The following is a 26,195-nucleotide window of genomic DNA, read 5'->3' as shown; positions in this document are numbered from 1 at the left end:
AGAAAAATCTAAATTTTTATAATATGGTTATTGTGTTTTTTTAAAAATTATTTTAATAGTTTAAAATTAAACAAATTTGATAGAAGATACATTATTTTTTTATCAGATCTTTATTATTCAAAATCATTAATTGTCATATATACTTTAGCCACATTAGGCAATTCCGTAATCTTTATTTAAGGAAATAATAAATGACATTAATAATGAATTTATGGTTAGTTTAATAAAAAACTTATTATATAATTAGATGGACCAACATATTTCTCTAATAATTCTAAGAATCATCCTAGTGATGACACATGACTACAAAAAGAAGTTGTGATGTTTCTCAAATAATATATAGGGGATTCCTCCTAAAATAAAAGACAAAGTAATTGTTTGTATTGTGTTTTTGTATTGATGTTGAATGACCAGGAGTGCTGAAAATGAAATGAAATGCTCTCTCCAGTCTCTTGTCTTGAGTCTTTAGAGACATAACTCTGTTCTTGATCATCTTGTCTATTGTTCTGAAGAGGTTCTCCAGAGGTCGAGGATTCTCCTCATGATTTCTTGAATTTCTCTCTCGCCAAATTACGTACACTGCCGACTGGAAAACGTAACGAGTTAGGAAACTCTCAACCTGTGAGAGCTTTAGCTGAGACATAAAAGCCAGAATGGCATTCCACTCCTCCGTATAGCTATTCCCCATGATCCCATTCATCAACTTATGCTATAAGAGTGAAGTGTAACTACACTCAAAGAAAAGGTGATTTCGAGTCTCCAAGTGTTGATTACATAGCACACAGTTACCATCATTACTTGTGTTCCAAGCAATCATCCGGTCTCCTGTGGTAAGTCGGTTGCGTATAGCAAGCCAAGTGCAAAATCTGAATTTCGGAGTGGCATGACCAAACCAAATTCCTTTGTGCCGAGACACCTTTTCACATGTGGTTCTTACATGGTTCCACGTATCCCGAGTACTGAACTGAGGTTTATACACATCATGTTTCCCTCTCCAAAGAACCACGTCCTCTGCAGCAGATTGATTCAAACAGCAAAGCTGGTGTTCAATAGTGAGAAGACGATCTTGTTAATGAGTTCTTCTTCTTCTTTTTGTCCGAGCTGTCTGGATAGTATCATATTGTCTGATTCCCATGTCAATCTGACCCCATGGACCTATGGATTCCATCAAGCAACCCCCAGAAGACCACTGATCATACCAGAAAGAGGTCGACTTCCCGTTATTAACCTCAACTTTACAAAATTGCCGAGCAAGAGGTCGGATTTTTAGAATTTTGCGCCACATCCATGAACCTTTTTGATCATTCTCCTTTACATACCAGATTGACTCATTCTTGAGAATGGTTGAGTTAATCCATTTTACCCAGAGAGAGGACTTATTTGAGATCAGCCTCCACAAGAGCTTGAGCTGAGTGACCTTGTTCATATCTTTTAGAGATCGCAGACCAAGACCTCCTTCCTCTTTAGGATGACAAACTTCCTCCCAGGAAACCTTCGCTTTTTTGGGATTAAGATCACTGCCAGACCATAAGAAAGCTGAGAAAATCATATCTATCTCTCTTATACATGCTTGTGGGAGCCGAAAAGCAGAGAGCCAAAAGCTGGATATACTCCATATCACTGAGCCAAGGAGTTCCAGCCTTCCAGCATAAGATAAGAACCTGTTCTTCCATGATCCTATTCGGTTTCGGATTGTTTCAATAAGAGGCTGGTAATCAGTGCTTGACATGCTCTTAGTGGTTAAAGGTAACCCTAAGTAGCGAACTGGAAGTTGATCCACTTAGAAATGAAATCTATTCTCAATCTCCAACTTGTTCTCTTCAGCTACTCCTCCCATGTAGATAGTTGATTTTTCCATACTGATTCTCAGCCCAGAGTACTTCGCAAATTGATCAAAAACTCCAACAATGCCCTCCACTGAACGCACTTTCCCATCTGTTATCACCATAAGATCATCTGCAAACATCAAGTGGGTTAGGCCTTGATTTTTGCAGCGTGGGTGATAGGCAAATCGTTGTACACTTGCTGCTTTGTCTAAGAGTTTAGAGAGAACATCCATGACAATCACAAACAGGTACGGAGATAGCGAGCAGCCTTGTCGAAGCCCTCTCGTACTCTGGAAGTAGCCATATAGCTCACCGTTAATCTGAACTGAAAAAGATGTGGAGATACATAAAGAGATCCAGTGAATAAACTGCTGGGGGAAGTTCATTGCGCTGAGGATGTTAAGAAGGAAAGGGCACTGAACAGAGTCAAATGCTTTAGAAATATCGATCTTGATAGCACATCTAGATGATATGTTTTCCTTGTGATAATCTTTCACAATCTCAGTAGCAAGCAACATATTTTCTATTAAGAGTCTCTCACTGACAAACGCTGACTGGTTTGCAGAAATAAACTGAGGAAGAATCAGCTTTAATCTGTTGGCAAAGAGTTTAGATATCACTTTGTAGATTACATTACAGCAAGAAATCAGACGATAATCCATCATCTCTGTAGCATCTGTTTTCTTTGGAATCAGGGCTAATATTCTTGAGTTGACCCCTTTTGGTAAAAATCCTTTTGCGAAGAAAGCCTGAATAGCCACTACAAACTCTGCCCCAATGATTTCCCAAGTAGATTTATAAAACTCTGCATTATACCCATCTGGACCGGGTGATTTGTTACTTGGCATAGAAAACAGAACTTGTCTCACTTCTTCTGGTGTAACAGGACGTAGCAGAACATGTTGATCTTGTTCTACGCACCTGAAAGGTAGGAGATCCTGAAGGTTCTCGACAGTCATTCTAGTGAAATCATCTGGCTGATGCTGCAGGAATTCTCGAAAAAATCCCTCTGCCTCTGCTTTAATTTCGCTATCTTCTGTGACCAGAGTACCATCTCGACATCTGACTTCCCTGATACCATTAATGGTCTCCCGAGTAATAATGGCTCGATGATACATCTTATTATTTTGATGTCCTACAGATAGCCAATGTAACTTTAATCTCCGCTTGAGGAAGTCCTCTTCAAGACCAGCCACAAATTCCCATTTTGAATAAGCGTCACTCTCCAACTGTTGGTTCTGAACCGAGGGGGAGCAAAGGTTAACTTCTTGAGCTTTGCAGAGTTTCTCATGTGCTTCCTTAGCCTTTTTGACCAAGTTACCCATCTTATCTTTAGCCAGATTTCGAATTAACGGCTTTAGACTTTTAAATTTTTTGGAGAAACGAAATAATGATGAATTAGAGAGAAAAATTTCCTCTGTTCCTGCCCAAAACACTTTAACCATGGGTTTGAATTCTTCTAAAGAAATGACTGCATTTACAAACTTCAATGGTTTTCTTCTTGTGTGATAGACCGGTGGAGTGATATGAATCCGACACCTGAGATGATCAGAACATCCACCAGCTTCAAAAACAGAGTACGATTGAGTATAATGCTGTCTCCAAACATCATTAACTAATACACGGTCCAGTTTCTTTGAGATAAGATATATTCCCCGTTTGTTGTTCCATGTGAATAGAGGCCCATGACAGGTCATGTCCACCAGAGAGCAGTGATTCACTGTATCCTGAAATCTTCTCATACCGGATGTAATAACTGGTGCGCAATCAAAATTCGAATGCTCATACATGTCTAAAGTTTCATTAATGTCCTCCAATATCATGCAAGGCTTGGGACCAATGATTGGAGAGTTATGGTGATCACATAAGTCCCTCCACAACTCCTTCCTTTCTTCTACCAGGTTTGATGCATAAACAAAGGAGCAAAAAAATTCTTCCTGCAGTGCATCAATTTTTACTGAACAAGTGATCAGTTGACTACTCTTAAAACAAGGAGTAAGTCTCACATTGTTCCTCCATACAACCCAAATCCTTCCTAAACGATAATGCTCGTAGTTTGTGAGGATTGACCAGTTCAGAAATATAGTTCCCGTTAATCTTGGAACTCTTCCTTCTTTAACTTTTGTTTCAATCAAACAACCAAAATCAAACTGCCTCTCCACTAACCACTTCTTTATTATGGAAGGTTCTATAGATTTGTTTAGACCACATACATTCCAAAAGAAACCCGACATTATCAATGTTTTTTGGAGAAGCGTTTCCTGCTCATGCCACCAGGTTTATCCTTAGTGACAACAGCAGCAGTTTGAGCGTTACATGTTTAGCTACCCTCGCAGATCGGATAGGGTTAGATGCCTTTCCTTTATGTTCTTGCAGATTCAAACCTACTTCATCCTTCTGTAGGATTTCCCCCTCCTCTACATCCTCCACATCATTTTGCAGAGCAGGATCAGTCGCGCTCACCTCGGTTCCCTGAGTAGTACTCTGCTCATCCTCTTCCTCAGCTAGTAACTGAAAGTGAGAGGGAGAGATTACTGTCTCCGATTCCAGTCTCTTTTCATTTGATCTCCCTGCTTTCCCCGGTGAAACACTCAACCAGTTCCCGTCTTTTATTTCAGCACTAACCTCTACTTCACCATCAACTGTAACCCGCGCAGTGACAGAGCTAGGTAGAGTATCGTTGTTCTTTTCCTCTTTAGTAGGAGTAGATATGATAGAATCTTCATTATCCTTCAACTCCTCTGTTTTTTCCTTATGTTCTTTTTCAGTAGATTCCTGCAGGATCTCCACTGTATCAACTGTAATAACCTCTTCCACTCGTGCAATCTGTTCCTGAGAACTCGAACCATGTTCTTTAGTTTCAGATTCTTGCACTTTTCTGTTATTATTCTATGTTTCTGTTAAACCCTTCTTGGTGCACTCATTTTCATGATGCCCCCATTTTGAGCAAAGAGAACACTTAGCAGGGACCCAAGGGTAAGTGAACTCAATATCTGCATTTATCCCCTGCTTAGAACGAAATCTGTATGCAGTTGGGAGTGACTTTGTCATGTGTGCATTGACAAAAACTTTTGCCTCATCAAAGCTAGAGCATAACTCTGTTTCTGGATGTAGTATAACAGGCTTCCCGACTGAACTAGCGATGAAGCCAAGACCCTTCCATGAGAACATGCTACGCGGTACATTCTTCAACGTCACCCACATAGGAATGACCTTGACCTCTGTTTCTGCCTCCACCTTTTCTTCCAATGGCGCCCACTTTGATAGGATCATTGGAATACCTGCAATATCCACACTCCACGTCTCAGTATGCGACTCCTAGTCTGTTGATCACAGATCCTGAACTTCACCGTCTTTTCATTCACTGCGAACACATCGATCTTAATATTTTTATTTCCCAATGGCCATATCTTATTGACAATGATATGGATCTTTGCTACATGAGGGGCTGGCTCAAGAAACTTTCCCTCAAGAAAATCTTCCCACAGAGGTACAGTATCAACGAGAAGGTCGTCTGGAATCTCCACCATCGCTGTCCCATCAATAACTTCAACTTTTACGTCATGGTTCTCCAAAACTTGTTTCTGTTGAACCGCCTTTACATAAGATTTCTTCATAACCTGTGATGCCTGACTTGTGTTCACCTCCGTCACCATCGGAGAATGCTCCTCCGGTGTCGGCGCCGCGATAGAGCGACTCCTGCAGCCATCAAAACTTTGAAACCGTAAAACCCTAGGATCGCCTTCAGAATCCCCTCAGAGCTAATTTAGGAAACTTTTTTAAATTTTGACAACACATAAAAGGATATCGCACATATTTAATATTACAGTTAACTAGATGAAACCATCTTCAACCTCGTTCCATATTTTATGTTAAAATATAGTTTAGAAGTCTTCATTCCGTAATGGAGTAAACATGGATTTACTCTATAAATATAGTAATCATTTTATTTTTTTTGTCATTACTCTAATTTTTATTCCAAAATAGAATAAGGTCAGAGCAAATTCAAATCTATTATAGAGTTATTCCATTATAAAATTACTCTATTTTAGAAAAAAATAGAATTTAACATTGGAGACGTTGTTATCTACCATTGAATACCAAAATATTTTGAAAAATTTGTTGATGTCTGGTCATTAAAAATTCAAGAGATTATATTTTTTTTCAGGAGATTATAAAATTGATTTATCTAATATGGCAAATTATCAAATACTTGTTTAAAGTTTACGTAAAACTATATTTATGAGTATGCAATAAACTTTATTTGAACCATACAAAAAAGCTGAGGCTCATATATGTATAGAATGAGATATCTAATCCCATGGCCATAGTATACTTTAATTTTCAGTGGTTATTTGAAAGCATGATGATAAATATGAACCTTTGCATGTAGTTACAGGTGATTAAATGACTTTATCAAGTTTTAATTTTGTTATATGAACATTAGAGATGAGTTGAGCAATTTGAAGCTACTGCTAAGGGTCTGCTTTATATTTGAAGGAACAACCAGGATGAGTTACCGGTATCAAAGAAAATCGATCATGTTCTCTTCAATCAGCATTGGGCAGAAGAATACCCTGACTCTTTTTGTGAATTTTTAGACTTTCTGCAATCCGATCTTGCACCTGGATTAATCTCAATGCCATCGATCCAGAGGAGAGTGGTGAAGCCATTTAAGTTCTTTCATCACACAGCTGATCACCTACAGTTCCTATCATGAGTTGGAGAAGCTTGGAACCTCATGCGATCACTAAAGCTACTTAAACCAGTGTTGAGGAAGCTTAACAAAACTCATTACAGTTGGATTTCTCAAAGGGTTAAAGATCAGACTTCAAAGCTAACTCTCCTGCAGCGACAACTTCTCACCAATCTGGATCCTGTAACAGCTAGGCTGGAACACGAGGAGCGTTCAAAATGGCAGATGCTAATTGCAGCAGAAGAAAAATTCTACCGTCAGAAGTCTCGTGTCCTATGGCACCATCTGGGAGATAGAGATACTAAATTCTACCATAAGACTGTGATCCAGAGAGCTCACTGTAATCATATCCACTTCCTAAAAACAGAGAATGATGTGGTCATTGGTGCTTTTGAGGATATAAAGGCTCACTCTGTGGATTTCTTCGCAAGTACTTTGGGGTCTACTTCTCTGCCAGAGTCTCCCTGCTCTGTGGGACAAATACAAGATCTTCTACCGTTCAGATGCTCTGATCTCCAGTGTTGCTACCTGAAGAGAAAGGTGGCAGAAGTAGAAATCAAGAACACCTTGTTCGCTATGCCACTGGATAAGAGTCCAGGTCCAGATGGCTATTCAATTGAATTCTTCCGGTCATCATGGAGTATAATAGAAAAGGATGTTATTTGTCATATTTTATTAGGTTTTAAGTTTTTGTATAGGTAATTGATTTATTATTATTTTTAACAGAGTATTTATTAATTTGCACAAAATCAGTAATGAATTTATAATGAAACACGAATTTTATTTTAATAATATTAAATTTCTATTTTATATTAAAAAATTAATTATAAACTAATATAATAAAATTATGAAAATATATTTTAAAAATTAAGAGAATTCTTATATATATTATGTTGCTATCTGAAAACACTATTTTTATTGTAAAGTTAAAAAAATTAAGATATAAAACAATTTATAATTAAATATTAGTCAAACAACAATATTCATATAAAGATATTTTTTAACTATTTTTAATATATGAGTGTTTTAAAACCTTTTAACACAATAATAAATATATACTTTGATGAACATTTTTTTTACATATATTAATAATATCATGTTTGATTTAACTATTTAAAATCATAAATAATAACTTAACTTGTGACTGAGTTTTAAACAAATTTTCTTTTAATTACTTTTACTTAAAACCAGTTTAACTTTAATCCGTTAAAAACTGTGACTTCAGTTGGTGACCACTAGAAGAATGAAAAAAATGAAACATAAAATTTCAGTTGAGGAATTGAAAAAATAAAATAAAATATGAATTTTGTTCAATTTGTTCCTTATCAAAATTGCATAGGTAAATTTTTTCTTATAAATTCATTTCTCCATGGGGAATTTAGATGAAAAATATGGAATCTACTTTTCATAATTTGACTAAAATTTCAACATAACTGATATAAATTTTGAGGAACAAAGAATTTACCATAAATTTTTTTCTTTCAGCATAGTCACCAATTAGAGTTTTATTATGTCGATTTTTAGATTTATAAAACATAAATTAATAAATATTCGTAAGATGAGTATGTACGTATGTGCGGATAAAACACCTAGTCTTTTTTTTTTTTTTGTCAACCGGATAAAACACCTAGTCAATAAATATAAAACACCGTGCTGGATACAATGTATCAACATAATTTTTTAATATATCAAAAGATGTAACAAACACGACTACTTATAGTAGCTTTCTTTTGGTAAAGCCCATTTATAGTACCTAGTAACTTTAAATAACACGATAGAATCAGAATTTTCATGCCGACAACATCTTTTCATATCATATTTATATCTATTTAATTTACTATTCCGTTTCATATTAAATACCACTGTAAAATAAATATTTCATTAAAAATAAATATCTTTTATGATTCTAGTGCAGTTTTCATTAATTTTTTATCAAATCAGTAATTTGTCTCTCCTTTAAAAAACTTCTAATTAAATAAAATAAATATTATATTAATAGTAAAATAGGAATAAAACTGAACTTTTCACGATTTTTTAATTTGTGTAAAAGACTTTTTAATAACATGTATTTTTTTTTTTTTTTGTCATCTAGTAGATTAAGATTATATCAAACATTCGGTTACACGGATACAATAACGACAATGTCTGAAACCAAAAGTCGGCGAGGTAACAAGTACCACCCGAAGCCAAGAGCCGGCGAGGTAACAAATACCACCCGGAGCCAAAAGATAAACATAACACACACTCTTAAAGCTAATATATAACCAAGAAAAATGAGACAAAAGACAGAAGAGTGAAAACCCAGTTTCAGCAAGGAATGCTCAACCATGCTCTCGAAGATGAACTTACCTAACGAGACCTCATCAACCACTAACACCAGTAGAAAGGAGTAACAAGGAGGACTGGAAGCACACGAACATCACCAATACATAAAACTGAACTAAAAGAAGTTAGAATCTTTAACCGTCGCTGTAAACACCCTTCAATCCCAACTAAATCTCGCCATTGGACCTTGAAAGAATTCTTTACGCGCCTCATACGCACCAACATACCATAACCCTAAGGCAAAGCCTAAGAAAGCTTTCCGACTACGTTGTAATTTAAAAGAGAGTAAAACATAACATTGGAAGAAAAAGTTTTCAGGTGCAGAAAAAAGAAAGAACAAGTTTTCTATGCTGTTTCCCATTAAAGATGATTGCGACATTGCGTCGTCACGTGCTACAACTAATCAAGCGGGTTATTAAAGCTGTATGTACTACTAGTAAATAGTAATAGTAATTACATTATATCACTATTTCCCATGTTTCATCGCACATACCAAGTTGCGATGCCAAATTGTCAATTGTTGATGATATTTATATACAAGTGGCAACAGTTCCGACTTTATCCTTTACTCTTTCCGTTTCTTTCCGTTTCATATTATAAGTAGTTTTAAAGAAATATTTTTATTTCAATGTAAATAATTTTCGTAGTTTTAAGTAACTTTTACATTTATTGAATACAGTATGACCAATCAAATTAAATAGACTTACTTTTTATTGGTTAAATTATATCTAATCTATTTATTATAAAATATTTTTTAAAAACATAATAATTTTCTTAATTTTCGTGTTTTTATCCAAAACTACTTATATTATGAAATGGAGGGGGAGTATTAAACTCCAAATTAGACATAAGTACCATCTAGTTGGCAAAAGGAAAGAATATGCTAAGCTTAAATAACTATTGTAATTCCTTTTTCATACGAATATTTTCTCTCGTCTCCTAAAAACATGAAGATAATAATTTCCCCACGTAGTATATACGACTACGGTGTTTTTTGTACATGCATTCTGATTTTAAAAGAATATCATAATCATTTAAGTGCACACTTGTAATATCAGTTTTAGCCACCTGAGTTTTTTTTTTTCGAAAAAAAAGGCTCGCAACCTGAATTTGTTACGGTTTCTACTTATTTATTTTACAGAAATTTAGGAAAAGAAAACAAAATAACTACTACTTTGTCTCCTTAGAATTAAAACCAAAATTTTTGTCCCTATAGTATAAACAATAATACTAATCTCGTTTTGTCCTTTCTATTAATTTTAAAATACATATATTAAAAAAATCATGTAATTTACTCAGGAAATAACTAAGAAGTAAAAAAAAACAGATACAGAGTAAAAAATCATAACAAGTCGTCGACTCAGGTTTTGCTTTTTCTCTAACGAAGAGGCGGCGATTAGGTTTCGTTATCGACACCATCTTCTCCGGCCGTCTTAGTTCATCGTAGACCTTGAACTCATCGTCACATCTCTCATTCGTCCTCCTTCTTTCTTCTTTCTTCTTTCCTCTCTAAACACGACAGAGTATGATTACTTTGCAATCTCCGCCGGCTACAATTGAAGTTGTTCAAGCTCGGGAGAAGCTTCTTGTCGCTGATAAAGGACGATTAGCTTCACGTTGTTCTTCTCTTCCTCTTACTTCATGTCGGTACCAAAATCTTTGAGGTTAGGGTTTCGAAATCCCCTTTATGTTTTCTTGATGTGTTGATCTTAATTTCTTTATTTGCATGCACTAGGAAAAGATTTAAGTTGTTCTACGGACGAAGAGATTGACGTTGTTCGATTTTCATCTCGGTTTCTCTTTCCCTAAAATTGAAGGTAAGGTTTTGAGATCCCCTTTTCGATTTTTTATTTTTTTTTTTATTTTGTTGATGTTCATATCTTAGTAAAAGTTTGAATGGAGTAGAAATCAAATTGATTCAAGTTTATTGTTTGAAATTTATTTTTTGTTCGTTATGTACTAGGAAGAGATTGAATTGTTTAAAAACAAATTAATTCATGTTGATGGTTTTCATTGTAGTTTGCGGTTGAGTTGATTGTGAGTTACATGGCAATATAAAGTGTTTACTAGTTTGATTGCGAGTTATAGTTTGATTTCCTTAAGGCATCGAATTTCATGCTATGACAGGATTGAAGTTCAAAGATGAACCTGACATAAACTTCAATGATTGGAAAGATGATAAGGGGTTCTGGAGCAATATGCTGAGGAAAAATAGAAAGGTCAACTTATTCATGATAAGGACGAAGCTTCTTCACAAATGCAACAAGTGGACGTATGTGGACATGGTTAGGCTAGTGTATATGTGTGTCATACATGGATTCCTCGTAGCTAAGGATTCAAGAGTGTTCATCCCTCATGAATACATCCGTTTGGTGATGGATTTTGAGAAGATGAGGATGTATCCGTGGGGTCTTCACGCGTATGACGAGCTGCTTGCATCAATACTCAAAGCAAGGAAAGATTTGCATCTGAAGAACAGTTACGTGTTGGATGGATTCTCCTATGCGTTTCAGATATGGGTTATGGAGGCAATCCCAGACATTGATAGTATGGTGGGTAAAAAGATAAAAAAAAAACATGACCAAAGTGAGATGTAGGAATTGGAAAGGAAGTGGGAAAGTTTCCTATGCAGATATCAGCAGCCTAGAGTCCCACTTTAATAAGGTAATAAGTTTTTTAAAATTATATTTGGTTCAGTTAACAAACAAAGAGTAACTTTATTGTTTGGGTTTGTTCTTGTCAGGGAGAGCTGTTCCCATTTATATCTGCTACTGGGAACAATGATGTGGTTGTTAGCACTGAGTTCTATAGGGAAAATGAGAAGAAAGATGAACGAGTTGGTCGTATTGTTACTCTTCTCAATGCCAAACAGGATTGGACGGAATTCGTATGGGAAGTCGAGGCTTTGCCTCCAACTTTGGAGCTTTCTGATTCATAAAAGGATTGAGAGAATGTTGAAGTCGAAGATGTCACAAATACACATGTAGAGGAACCAGCTGTTGTTGCAAGAAGGGGCAAGCGTAAGCTAAATGATCTTGGTGCGGAGGCTCGAAAGAAAGAATTGCTTTGTCAACGGGCGGCTGAACATAACAGTGGTATCTCCAGTGGAATGAAAACTTTCATTGAAGATTTGTTCACCTTTGCTTTCAACTCTTTCAAGGAGGTGGTGTAGAATGACATCCAAGAGCGTTTTGAGAACGTCCAGAAAGAGATGGCTGAGCTCAAGCAAGTGGGGTCACAGATTCCGGGTCCTTCTGATACAATGGGAAAAGACAGCGCATCTGAGATTCCTTGTCCTTCAGCAACAATGGGGAAATCATCACAGTGTCTGTGTCCTGCAGCAACAAAGAAAAAAGGCAAAGGCAAGGTTGAGGAGAGTGTGGTTCCTCCTACGGTTCGTCGTAGCCCTCGGCAAGGAAGAAAGGTAACCATAAAATGAAGCTTTGTAATATGTCGGACTGTCTTTTTGTTGTAATTTTCTCTTGACTCTTTTGTAATGTCATTGTTGTTTGCTTGTAATATAGGCTTGTTGGGAATCGGCTTGTAATGTATTTTGGTGTTTACTATGAAGTGAACTTATGACTATGTTGATGACTGTTTTGGCTAATAATGTTAAGTTTGGTTTTATTAACAGGAGATTGAAACCGAAACTGATGATATGATGGATTTTTTGAAGAATTTGTCACAATCATCTACCCATGGGGAACCTTCATCGAAAAAAGAAGAAATGAGCACACAAGAGTATTTACAAGACGCCATGGGGAACCTTTCTCAAGTATCACATGTTAAAGGTTTCGATCCCTCACAAAAAACGAGTGATGAAGAATCACCTAAATGGGTTACTCCATTATCATCCTTGAAGCCTGGAGATTGGAGAACACCCACTCTCAAAGATATGAAATTACCTGAGGACCGGGTGAACGACGACGACTACTCTTATTTGACTCTCTTATTAAAGTCTATCGTAGGAACAAAATGGAGATGGAGGGCATCGAACACTTCACCTACGGTAATTGTACCTACAACATAAACCACTGGAGTAATTGAAACTATTGACATTAGTGGCTGATTACAAAATTAAATAAAGTGAATCTAAAGTAAGCCATACAACATATCAACCCCTAGCGATACCCTAAATGAATCTAAACTAAGCCATACAACATATCAACCCCTAGCGATACCCTAAATGAATCTAAACTAAGCCATACAACATATCAACCCCTAGCGATACCCTAAATGAATCTAAACTAAGCCATACAACATATCAACCCCTAGCGATACCCTAAATGAATCTAAACTAAGCCATACAACATATCAACCCCTAGCGATACCCTAAATGAATCTAAACTAAGCCATACAACATATCAACCCCTAGCGATACCCTAAATGAATCTAAACTAAGCCATACAACATATCAACCCCTAGCGATACCCTAAATGAATCTAAACTAAGCCATACAACATATGAACCCCTAACGATACCCTAAATGAATCTAAACAGGGAGCCATACACGATCTAACCTAACTAGGCTACAAATCTTAATAGTCAATACAAATCTTAGTTTAGTATTGACAATAGCATAGGGTCTACTTGTATGTGTTGTGATAGTCATAAGATTTGTATTGGCTTTTAAGATTTGGAAGGAATCCCTAAACCCCGATTAACAGTAGTCGTTTGCCCTAAACATAAACTTATATAACACCAATGACCAGAAACCCTACTTATTTCATCGTTTATTTCTCTTCTCCGTCTTTCTCTCCTTCTCAAAAACCGATCATGACTGACAATGTAGGGATTCCTTCCAGATGCTGGTGTGGGAAGGGGATTGTCACTTATGTTTCAAAAACGGAGGAGAACCCATACAAAAAATTCTTCCGATGTGAGATTGGTTTGAAGGTAATTACCTTAAATTATGACTTTTAATTCTTCTATGTTCCAATTGATTTTTTTTGTGTTTCAATTCAGAGAAAGAAAGAGCAACATCTTTTTAAGTGGGTCGACGAGGCTCTGCTTGATGAGATACAAAGGATGCATGAGCAACAATCGAGTATGGCCGAAGAAATTGAATATTTGAGAAGTTCCTTGAAAAAGACAGTGGAGGAAGCAGTTATCGAGCACAAGAAGTCGGGAGATGTAGGACTAATTGGATCCATTCTCACTATTTTATATCTCTGTAATTTGATTGATCTTGTAATTTCTTTATGGATCTATCTACTTTGTCAAAGATCAAATCAATTTGGTATTCAGATGTGTTGTCAATTTAGGGATCAAATCTTAATGTTAGACTTAAAATTTGCATAAAACGAAGTAAATACTGGAAACGTGCACAAAACATAAAACAGAGTTGGTCCTGAAAAAACAGAGTTTGACATGCAACAAAGATAATTTTAGAAAAAACTCTGAAAAGTAACTTGCATAGACCGAATGGCTTGTATCCTATATTGCTCTATCACAGGTCGACCGGTTGTGACCTTCAATACCACATCGACTGCATTTACGACGTTTAGAGGTTTGAGTTCCTTGTTACGAGCGGATCTTGTCTTCAACTGTCTCGTACCTACATTTCTTTCTCCGACCTGCAGCTCTTCTAGTTTCTGGAGGAAAGAATTTCGCTTGCTGAACGTGAGATGGGACAATCCATGCATCTTCCGGGACACCAATAGGATTTATGCTTTCCTCATAAATCGATCTCCATGAAGCAGTGGTGTACATGTCGTCAGTGAGTGTGTGTGCTTGTATGCCTACGCTATGTTTATGCTTATAACTTAAAGTTCTACGTTTGAAAAACCATCGAGTCATCATTTCCCTTATGCTGTCCAACAAAGGTATAACATGAAACTCTCTTGGCGAACGCAAAGCAGAATTTATTGATTCAGCAGGGTTATTGGTCCTAACATCGTACATGTAACCCGGAAATTGACAACGAGCCCACTTTCTCACATCAGCTTGTATTAGATAGGTTCCAATTGCAGGACTAATTGAGAAAATAGCAGTGAATTGCTTCTTAAAATCAGCAACTCGGTAAGCTTTAGAAGCCTTTGCAACCAAACCAGCGACTCCTTTACCCTTGAAATATGTAACAACATTGTTCAGCAAGTGGTGAATGCAAATTCCGTGATGAGCATGCGGATACACTTTTGCAATAGCTTTAGCAAGTGAAGTATTCCGATCTCATAAACCATTCACACGAGCGGTCATTCTCTGAGTCGACAACTCCAAATGCAATAGGATATAGGTTCAAGTTTCCATCCAAAGCAGTAGCAAGCAGTAACACTCCTTTGTATTTTCTTTTCAAGAAAGTCCCATCCACAACAATAACTTTCCGAATGGCAGCATAAAAACCGCGAATAGACTGACCATATGAGATGAAGAGGAATCTGAATCTCCCATTGCTATCAGTTTCGTAAAATGTGTGTGATCCTGGATTAGCTTCCTTCATCATGTGCAAGTATTTGGGAACTTTTTCATAACCCTTCTCTGGAATGCTTCTCACAACATTTACTGCATACTCACGTGCCTCCCAAGCTAAAGAGTAGGATATCTCAACTCCATGATCATTACGCATAAACTGGATGATATCATTAGGTTTCGGCCCTTCCTTGACAGTTTCGTACTTATGCTTAATGAGACTACCAACTATTTTTGATGAAGCGGTCCGAACAGAGTGGTTCCTTGATGATGGAGAATATGAATGATCAGGTACATACTTTTTGATGATAAAATATGAAGAACCTGTTAATCCCTCTGTGCGAACACGCCAACGGCAATCATCATACGCGCAACGAACGTACCAAACTCTTCTATCCGTTTTGCCAACCTTGTAGTCGAAATTATGTTTCATTGCGCATATTTCCATTGTTGCCTGCAGAGCTGCTTTGCTAGTAAAATGTTGACCCTTCTTCAAAACATCAACCAGAGAAAAACGGACATACTTTCCGTTGATCATATCTTTCTCACACTTGTTTTCATCATCACTTTCATCTATCTTCGCATCTTCTTCTTCAAGCTCGGCTTCACCATCAGTATCATCTGAAACTTCACCCGACATACCCATTTCCTCTCTGTTAGGCAACTCAGCAGGCTCTTCATTCAAGTTAAATCTGACCTTAGATCAAATACACACACATAACCTTGTTGAAGCTTTGGTCTTCACATATGTAAGAAAATTTTGCAGTTGTCGATCATTGGTGATGAAAACAGGTGGTGAGTCGAGGCCAATCACCAAATCGGAAGGTAAGTAACTCAGCTCGATATTGACCAAGTTTAGATCGGTTCCAAAGTCCTCACAAACCATAACTTTTAGGTTGTCAAAGGTTTTGCTTGTGTCCAAAGTAAGTAATCTACCTCCTGTTTCTTCATCAACAAGAAACTTCCACCCTTTTGTTTTGGACGATCTCCAAAAACCAGAATATGCATAGATGTGCATAGTCTCACGTTAGATTGACAAAAGTTTGGAGAAACTATGAAAAAAAGAAGAAGCTCCACGTTTTTTTGGTCCAAATCCTGGTTGGCAACGAAGAAAGAAAAATTTAGGGAAGAAGATTTAAAAAAGGAAATAAAAAATATTTAATAGATTTAGAGAATATTTTCTAACCGTTTTTTCCTAGATTTTCGGATTTTGTTTAAAATCTAGTAGAAAGTACATTCTACGTATGGTAGAATAAAGATAATGTGGTAGATATAGAATACAAATATTGTAGATATATGAGAAGTGAGACGAATGTATATACTTCCATAGAAGATATAAGAACGTTTATTATTACTTATGATCTACCAGAAAGACAGAACACAGAAGAAAATATTGATTTTGTATTCTGCCATCTTAGATCTTAATGTTTCCGGTCTAATGCGCATTCTTCGGCATGTAGATCATTGTGTTTCAGTTAGAAAGCATATTCTGAATCGCCGTAGATGGTAGATCTTATATACTAACACTTTTAGCTTATTTTTCAATTTACCATTCCAAATATCTTTTTAATCCAAAAATATTTTTCATAGATGCACATGTTTGACTACTTCAGGTTTTAGATTTTTCTTAATTTTTTGCATTATAAATTAATTGATATGAATTTTTATAACTTTGAAGGGTAGTAAAAGTTCAAAAGTGACAAAATTTGATTTTGTACTAAAGAGGCAATAGCATAGTTTAGGTGTTTCTTTTTTCCAAATTTCCTTTTATTTTATAGAAAGACACAAGTTGCTTATCGTTTTTTTTTAAAGAAGACATATTAGCGTATACGCCTGAACTTAATTAAGCTGATCATGCCTTTTCTCTGCTTTGGCCACGTTAAAATAGTTTTAAAATTGCAAGTTGGATGGATATATTCTTATAATAGTCCTTTTTAATCACCGTGTTAATGGAAATTTAATTAGGGATTAGCCGATTAGGTTAGGCGATAGGCGCACACACACATGCGAGAAAAATAATTATTTAATAATCGTATTTCCGTACTTGGATCGATCTCAATTTAGTTAGACTCTTATCTCCAATTTATTTTATTTTAATAATCCTGTATTAGAACGAGTTTTGTAATGCAATCGGTATCAAACTCGGAAATATTTGTTTCAAAGTTATCCGATATCACCGTGCAATGTTTCTTGTTAACATCTTAAGAAACTAAATGTCCTATATTAATAAGAAGGGACATTAACATCAGGCAAGTAAAAATGTGACCCTGTCATTAACCATCGAGTTTTAACAATTTCTTTTGTATCCCAGATTCTACAATAGTTTTTCACCTTTTTTCATAAAGAATTAAAAAAAATATGTGGCTGCTTAATTCACCAAGTAGAAATTAAGTGCGTAATTAACCAAATGCTCACGTGTAAAAATGTAAAAATACCGACTACGTCAACTTGTGAGCACGCTTGCTTAGATTTTGAAAATAAAACAAACGAATTCGAGATAGTCCTCAAGTTACTCCCACTAAAAAAAAAACTCAGGTTAATATAATATTAATATCAATAGTTAATCACCTGTTCAGACTAAGTTGAACCTACGAGTAATCGCTGAACCATTCTTGGTCAAAATATGTATCGAGACAAGAATATGTTATATAGTTCCGTTTCAAATGTCATTCCATTTTATCTCTTTTACACTTTGCTTTTGTTGCATGTTTTATTTTCGGACCGAGAAATAAGAAACAAAGTATAATTATCATCTCGTACATAGACATTTAGTTTTACTTGTCATTTTTATTCAACAGTTTTTAAATTTCGTCTTAGATATCCATATAAGTTGACAACGAGTAAAATATCCAGTTACTTTTTTATTAAAAAAAAGAAGAAAATATTTTAGAAACATTTTGACTGGAGCAAGAAAAATCGAAAACGAAGAATATTTCCTGGGTCAAACGGTCAAAATAATTAAACAAAAAACGAACACGAGCTTTGGAACAAGTGGGCCGTTTGTAAGGCCCATAAAAGTCACGTGCGCTGGCCTTTCATCACCGAAACCGTCCAAACGGAACCTTTGACGTCGGCAATAACCAACACCGCACTCGTGTGAGACACGCGCTTTGTGCACGGCACGGCTCTTATCTGAGTTATCTCAACTTGACCTTCAAGCTCACCGTTCAGGCAAATATCTTATTTTAAAAAAATATCATTTAATGGTTTACCTATTTTTCAGCAATTCCTTTTTTTCATTACCATGGTAATCATATAAAATTTCCGAACCATAGAGTGTACTAATTAATAAGGAATGGTGTCAGAATGTCTAAATATTGTTTAACAGTGTTTATATGTTTTGGTTTTACTTGGCAACTTGTCTAATTAATGATCTTTTTCTTAATTCCTTTAGTTTATTAAGCTCGTTTAAGTTTTGAATATGACAGTTAAATAGTTCACTTGCATGTGGATGAAACTAGATACCACCCACAACACAAGTTGCAAAAGTTCCAGATACATTACTAATATAGTATCAGTTTATACAATTTGTTCATATTGGCCTGAATCTTCAAAACCAAATTTCCTTGTGTTAGTATAATTCAACTTTATAACATATGAGTTATTTACTCTATTTTATTATGTTTATATAAAAGTGCGTGTTTTCTATTCACACGGCTGAAACAGAGAGAGAATTCTTTTTATTTGGCGGCGGAATAAAAAAGAATTACAGAAGCAAAAATAGTTGTATATCTATGAAGCTTAAACCTCGTTCTCGGTCTTAAAAAGAAACATCTGTGTCTTTCTTTCTCTCTGCCTCTCTGTTTTTTTCTCTATCTACAGAGTTTTCTTTCCCTCTGAAGTAAGGAAAACGATATTTTTTAAATTTCTAGGTTTATAAGCTTTAAGTAGTTTCAGAGGAGGAATAAAATCAGAGGGGTTTTTTTATGTGTACCATAAAAGTGGCAAATCAAGAAGGAAACGTTGGTAAGAAAGCCGAGCCTACCACTCGAGAAGATGATCATGGGACGTTATCAGACATCGACCAATGGCTATACTTATTCGCGGAAGACGACAACCTCCACCGTGATAACGCTTTCACGCCTCCCTACTCCTCGTCTTCTCTTATGACGAGCTATAACAGAGAGATGGAGATGTCTGCAATCGTCTCTGCTTTGACACATGTAGTCGCTGGAAATGTTCCTACTCATCAATACGGTGACGGTAGCGGTGGCGGTGGAGAAGGGAATTCGAATTCCTCTTCCTCCACCGGACAAAAAAGGAGGAGAGAGGTGGAGGAAGATGGCGGTGGCGGGAAAGCAGTCGAGGCAGCTAATACTTTGACGGTTGATCAATATTTCTCCAGCGGCAGTTCTACTTCTAAAGGTGATTTCATGTCGCTGATTTAAAAAAAAAAAATCATATCATCCATAACACACGCGTGCACTAATGAATTAGTACTGAAATATTTTCGACATGAATACAAACTACTATGCTAAAAATGATGGTAGTATAGATTTTTGTGCTTATAAATCTTTCTATTGTGTAAATACATATAAAAAGATAAAAAGCCCTTTGTCAAAAAAAAAATACATATAAAAAGAATGGTCGACTTAAAACATAGACTAACGTTTTCCTTAATTTTGTTAAATTTTCAAATTAACGTTTTACATATATAGATATGTGATGTAGTATAAAATTATATGCATCAAGTGCATGGGTCACATCATATACTTAAAGAGTTGTAATAAAAAAAAAAAGGCATGATATTAATTAAGAAAAAAAAAGATGATGATATGCCAAAAGAATCCTTATCCTTCCATTTGCCTCGAGTCGTTTTCCACTTGCTTCTTTTTACTACTTGTTCATTGCTCTTTGTCCATTTGGCCTCATCGCTTTCTCATAATCACGTAACACTCTTTTTTAAGGGCTTTCTCTTTCTTAGTCCTGTTTAAATAGAGTTAATTAACGAGTCAGAACAAAAGTGTGAAATTTTATATGTTTATTTTTGTTTGTTTGTTTGCAGTGAGAGAAGCTTCGAGCAACATGTCAGGGGGTTCAGGTCCAACGTATGAATACACTACTACAGAAAATGGTACTACCGAAACGTCGTCGTCTAGTGGGGACCAACCTCGAAGAAGATACAGGGGTGTGAGACAAAGACCGTGGGGGAAATGGGCGGCAGAGATTCGAGATCCGTTCAAAGCGGCTAGAGTTTGGCTCGGTACGTTCGACAATGCTGAGTCAGCTGCAAGAGCTTACGACGAAGCTGCTCTTCGTTTTAGAGGCAACAAAGCCAAACTCAACTTCCCTGAAAACGTTAAACTCGTTCGACCCGCTGCAACACAATCTGTGCCACAAACCGCTGTTGAGAGACCAACTCATTTAAGGAACTCGGGTTCTACAAGTACCCTTTTGCCCATAAGACCTACTTCGGAGCAAATCGTTCATTCTCAGCTGTTAATGCAACCGTACAGCATGAGTTACTCAGAGATGGCTCGTCAACAACAACAGTTTCAGCATCATCATCAACAACAATCTATGGATTTATATGATCAATTGTCATTTTCGTTGCCTTTTGGTCACACCGGAGACTCAACAATGCTATCCACATCATCATCGTCATCTCATTCTCGTCCTCTGTTTTCTCCAGCAGCAGTTCAACAACCGCCGGAATCAGCTAGTGAAACCGGTTATTTCAAGGAGTTAAAATGGTCACCAGACAAGACAAACAATAATAACTATAATAATAGTCCATCCTCCTAATGGAATTGCTTCATTTCTTATTTTTCTTTTTACTATAAATAAGTTAGCGTTTAGGTTTTTATGGCTTGCTTGCTTTATTATTTTTTTTATGGCTTTCTTATTTGCATGTTTGTTTTCAATATTTTATCATATTTTGGGATAATATTAAGTTGTTAAAAATGAAAAATATAATAGTGAGAAAACAACTAAAAGACGAAGAGTTTTGTTTACTCTTTAAAGGTTTCCTTAAAAAAGATCACATACAAGAAACATTCTAATGCATGTGAGCCAAAACAAAGACAAAACAAAAAACTCAAATGAAGAATTTTGGGACAGTGACAACAACCTGAAAAGATTATTTCTACTGGTGTTTGTGGCTTTCTCAAGCTCTTAGTGCAACTTTATCAACCATAGTTTATTTGTGGATTTGGTGACAACTCTTCTCAAATCATGTTTTTCCTCTTTGTGTGTTCAAAGAGTCCTTGCGTGTTCAATTATTCTTAGGCTCTTAGCTTAAGATCTTCACAAGCTTTGTAACCTAAAGAGCCCCCAATCATGTTTTTCCTCTTTCTCAAACTCGCCCTTGTATTTGTTCCATAGAGACGTCCACTGGATCACCTCCATTGTCACAATCTGTTTTAGAAGCATCCTGCAACAGTATATAGTTATCTAATACAGAGAAGAAAGGAAGAAGTAAGGAAACACAAAGCTTATATCAAGACAAAGACAAATACTTGAAATCAGGAATTTCTGATAAGCAGGCCCGGCCCTGGGCTAAAGCCTGTAAAGCAAAGGCTTTGGGCGCCAGGGTTTGTGTATTATTTGGGGCGCCAAACTAATGTATTATAAAACAAACTAGATCTCGATCAGCGCAACCGCGCGGATTTTTGGTTTCATTTATTTTTATATAAACATTTTATTTTCAATTCTAAATTGGTATATATTATAATATATATGTGTCTATCAATTTTTAAAACATAATAAGTTTACGGTATATTTTCTTCATTGAATAGATTGTTTCAAACTTTCACATGTATTTGTTTCTTCTTCTATATATATATTTTCGGATTATTATTTTATTATTAAAATCGTAACTTTATATATAAAGATTAGTAAAATATTATTTTATTGTCATATCCAAAAATATTGTAACATTTCACAAATTTAGAAAGTTTTTAAAAAATTAAATTTTTCGCTTCATAGATTTATATTATCAAGTAAATAATTAAACATTTAGTTTTTGTTTAATTTTTAAAATAAACTATATAGTTTAGAATTTGTTTTCATTGGTTTAAGACAGTAAAGATTAATCATTGTTAGATAATATGATTTTTGTTATTTAAAAAAAAATCTTTATAATTTTAAAAGTTAACATCGACAAATATTTTAATTATTAACATATAGAGGTATAATATTACAACATTAAATTATATCTATTTAATTTATACTATATATAAATCCAATGGATCATCTGTTGTTTAAATCAAATTATTGATAGTCCAATAAAAATTTCTGGTAGGACCAAAATTTAAATTATAAGATTAGAGATTAAATGTAACATGACTTTATAAGAATATGTTTATTTTTTTTTAAATCACACATGAATCAATGTTGTGGCTTCTGTTTTAATATATAATAAGTTTTTGTTTAATTTTTAAAATAAACTATATAGTTTAGAATTTGTTTTCATTGGTTTAAGACAGTAAAGATTAATCATTGTTAGATAATATGATTTTTGTTATTTAAAAAAAAATCTTTATAATTTTAAAAGTTAACATCGACAAATATTTTAATTATTAACATATAGAGGTATAATATTACAATATTAAATTATATCTTTTGAATTTATACTATATATAAATCCAATAGATCATCTGTTGTTTAAATCCAATTATTGATAGCCCAATAAAAATTTCTGGTACGCTCAAAATTTAAATTATAAGATTAGAGATTAAATGTAACATGACTTTATAAGAATAATAGGTCTATTTTTTTAAAAATCACACATGAATCAATGCTGTGACTTCTGTTTTAATATATAAGATTAGTTAATCCAAACCTGATTATTTCCTTTACTCTAGCATCTTGAAGTCTATATATTTTCTCTGCTACCTGTGTAAGTTTTTTTTTTCTTTTCTTTTCTTTTCGTAAGTTCTATTTTTTCTGGAAATTTTTGAAATACAAACAAACATAAGACATAAAACTCTCTGTGGTTTCATGAATAATATACTGATGTTTTCTTTTTCTTTGGAAACAGATAGTTTTTAATAATATTTTGATTTTTTATTACATATTTTAAATATTTAATAATGATTTATTCTTGGGTTCACCCCTTAGGGTGAACCTATAGGTTCACCAACCAATATGATTGTGTTATTTCATATTATCTTGTAAAAAATGAAACAAAATATTATCGAATTATATTATGTTTTTAAAATTAAAAGGTAAAAATCACTAAACACTAAAACACTCAAGGGTTTAGGGTTTATGGTTTAGGGTTTAGGGTTTAGGGTTTTAGTGTTTTTATTTAGAGTTTAGGATTTATCCAAGGGTTTAAGATTTATCCAAAGGTTTAGGGTTTACACAAAGGTTTAGGGTTTAGGGATTAGGATTTAGAGTTTAATGTTTTGCTGACGACGTTAAAAATATATTTTTAAAAGATTCTTTTTTCTGTAACTATTATCTTTTTTTTTTTACTTTTATATTTTAAAACATAATATAATTTGACAATATTTTGTTTCCTTTTCTTAAAAGATATCGAATTTGAAATAATAAAATACTATTGGTTGGTGCAACATTTTTTAGTGCGCTTTAGGAGCCCTTTATATCCGGACCGGCACTGCTGATAAGCTCTTGTCTTCCAAGGTTGCATTAAGCAGGCTGGATTGCATCGGATCATGTGGTGCCAAGACCAAGAACCAGCAGATCTTCCTCAGAACCTATGATGAGATGATGATCAGGAGAAAAGTTAGTTCCAGCTGATTATAGAATGAATATAAACTAACGAGTATCAAAACAAGAGATATGAGACTTACCGGAATCTGCTCCGGGGTTTCCTTAACTGAAGGGTATGATGTTGTAGCTATGACATATCTCATTGTTGTGAGAATAGTACCTACACGGAAGAATTAATATGTTTACTATATTAAGATCACACAGCCACATAAATAAAGGTATATCCAAATACAGAGCCTCTGTATTAGACCAAACAAAGCCTTACCTAAACATTAGTTCATAGTAAATTCGCTTTTGGTATATCGGCTGGAGCCTCCTCCACAATGTTTTCACCTTCCTTTGGTTTCTTTTTCTGTTTCGTGATATCTGCGTTTAATACACTTGAGTTGATCTTCCTCGATAAGTTTTGTGCACGGACAAAGTCCTATCGATCCAACCTTCAGAAGTTCAGATTCACTAATTAGCACCACAAAATACAAACAAATGGATTGTGAAAATATAACTGATAAAGAACAATACTCTTTGCAACTTGAAAGTACTCTTCTTTATTATCCTCTTAATACTCAATACAAGTACTAAGCCCCAAACCTCCTAAGAGATTTCCAATTACAACTCACCAAATGGCCAAACTATACAAATGACTCAACTACAATCTTTATACTCGAGACTTCACTCTACACTTCGTAACGGCCATAACCGATTCTGTTATAATCAGATCTTCTTATCAAGATACGTAGATCACTCTACCAGCTGATCCGCAGCTCCATTGGCCTCGTTACTCCTTTTCTTCCTTCTATAGTAGACTCTCCAACTCTTATCAATACCCCCTTCGGTGAGAGAGAGCTTGTCCTCAAGCTCAAAGGATGGGTACTCTCTAGCAATATCTTTCACCCGAAGCCATGCATCCTCATGGTCAGGTAAGCCCTTCCAATGAACCACAGCCTCAAGATGACCTTCAGCATCGTAGCGAGTGATATGTATGTGTTCTGGCTCTAAGATAAACTCCTCCGACTCCTCCAGCATTATCGGTAATGGTGATACTTCATGCTCCTTCCCCAAAACCGGTTTCAACTGGGAAACATGAAAGACATGATGGATTCTACTCTCTGCAGGAAGTTGTAGCCTATAAGCCACTTCACCTACTCGCTCCAACACAGGAAATGGGCCATAGTATTTTGCTGCAAGCTTCTGACAGAAAGTCTTGGTCAAGGATGATTGCCGATAAGGTCTCAGTTTGAGGTACACCAAAGAACCAACACCAAATCGCGACGTTTTTTATCAGCATTGTTTTTCATCTATTCCTGAGCTCTTAATAGATGAGCTCGTGCATCCTTGAGAATCGAATCCCTCGTCTTCAACATATCTTCCAACTCATTGTTACCCGTAGAACCCTCTTCAAACCAAATTAGCTGTGGAGGATCTCTGCCATAAACCATCTTGAATGGGGTCGTCTGCAACGATGTATGGTATGTAGAATTATACCAAAACTCAGCCCATGACGGATACTTATGCCAAAGCTTGGGATAAGCTGATGTAAAGCATCGCATATATGATTCAACGCATCTGTTGAGCACCTCCGTCTGGCCATCACTCTGCGGGTGGTAAGCTGTACTAAATTTCAATTTTGTTCCAGTTAATTTGAAGCACTCGCGCCAAAATTTGCTCAAGAAGTTCCTATCTCTTTCAGAGATAATCGAAGAGGGGTAACCATGAAGCCTCACGATCTCTTTGACAAATTTTTCTACAATTATTGTAGCTGTGATAGGGTGTCTGAGACTTAAGAAGTGTGCATACTTGCTCAGTCTATCCACAACCACCAGTATCATGTTGACACCCTCAGATTTAGGAAGGACTTCAATGAAATTCATTGAAATTTCAGACCAAATTGAAGACGGTAGCGGAATCGGCTGTAATAATCCAATTGGATTCAACGTTGAGTACTTGTGAGTTTGGCAAATGTTGCACTCCGCCACATGCTTTTTCACATCGTCTTTCATTTTGGACCAACAGAATAGTTGTTGGATCCGTTTGATAGTTGTTGGGGTCGAAAACGGTTACGACGAAGTTAACGTCCAAATCCCCGAAGAAGAAAACGAAAAACCTTCTTCGACAAACACTTTTTCGAAATAGATTCTTCTTTACGAAAAGCTTTGCGGAGGAAACGCGAGTCATCGGACAAGAGCTCGAAAAGGGTCGCTACGCAGCGACCGAGCACGTGTTCCGCTCGGTCGCTACGTAGCGACCGAGTTCGAGCCAAAGCT

General features: G+C 35.6%; 4 protein-coding genes across 4 annotated transcripts in view; 2 read left to right on the top strand and 2 right to left on the bottom strand.

Annotated features, from left to right (window-relative positions):
• Positions 1-6,567: 6,567 nt before the first annotated feature.
• LOC106330499 lies at positions 6,568-11,785 on the top strand. The gene is made up of 3 exons (XM_013768955.1): positions 6,568-7,162; positions 10,975-11,399; positions 11,591-11,785. The coding sequence occupies exons 1-3, from the start codon at positions 6,568-6,570 to the stop codon at positions 11,783-11,785; spliced, it is 1,215 nt and encodes a 404-aa protein (XP_013624409.1).
• A 2,585-nt stretch (positions 11,786-14,370) lies between these two features.
• Positions 14,371-16,273, bottom strand: LOC106330498. The gene is made up of 3 exons (XM_013768954.1): positions 16,046-16,273; positions 15,034-15,952; positions 14,371-14,981 (listed from the first exon to the last, which is right to left on the bottom strand). Exons 1-3 carry the CDS (start codon positions 16,271-16,273, stop codon positions 14,371-14,373), a joined length of 1,758 nt encoding a protein of 585 aa, XP_013624408.1.
• A 2,544-nt stretch (positions 16,274-18,817) lies between these two features.
• On the top strand, positions 18,818-21,175 carry LOC106331329 (ethylene-responsive transcription factor ABR1-like). Its single transcript, XM_013769656.1, has 2 exons — positions 18,818-19,620; positions 20,261-21,175. Exons 1-2 carry the CDS (start codon positions 19,182-19,184, stop codon positions 20,998-21,000), a joined length of 1,179 nt encoding a protein of 392 aa, XP_013625110.1. The 5' UTR covers positions 18,818-19,181; the 3' UTR covers positions 21,001-21,175.
• A 304-nt stretch (positions 21,176-21,479) lies between these two features.
• Positions 21,480-26,195, bottom strand: part of LOC106330497 (26S proteasome non-ATPase regulatory subunit 12 homolog A) — a 16,244-nt gene continuing 11,528 nt past the window's right edge. The window contains 8 exon segments of the mRNA XM_013768953.1: positions 21,480-21,542; positions 21,544-21,628; positions 21,714-21,748; positions 23,820-23,918; positions 24,015-24,048; positions 24,050-24,094; positions 24,200-24,229; positions 24,231-24,371. Of these exon segments, the coding sequence (XP_013624407.1) occupies positions 21,480-21,542; positions 21,544-21,628; positions 21,714-21,748; positions 23,820-23,918; positions 24,015-24,048; positions 24,050-24,094; positions 24,200-24,229; positions 24,231-24,371 (532 nt within the window).

This window comes from Brassica oleracea, chromosome C3 (assembly GCF_000695525.1).
Source record: "Brassica oleracea var. oleracea cultivar TO1000 chromosome C3, BOL, whole genome shotgun sequence".
NCBI classification, from domain to species: Eukaryota; Viridiplantae; Streptophyta; class Magnoliopsida; order Brassicales; family Brassicaceae; genus Brassica; species Brassica oleracea.
The sequence above is the reverse complement of the archived record's forward strand: the minus strand, read 5'-3'. Positions and strand labels throughout refer to the sequence as shown.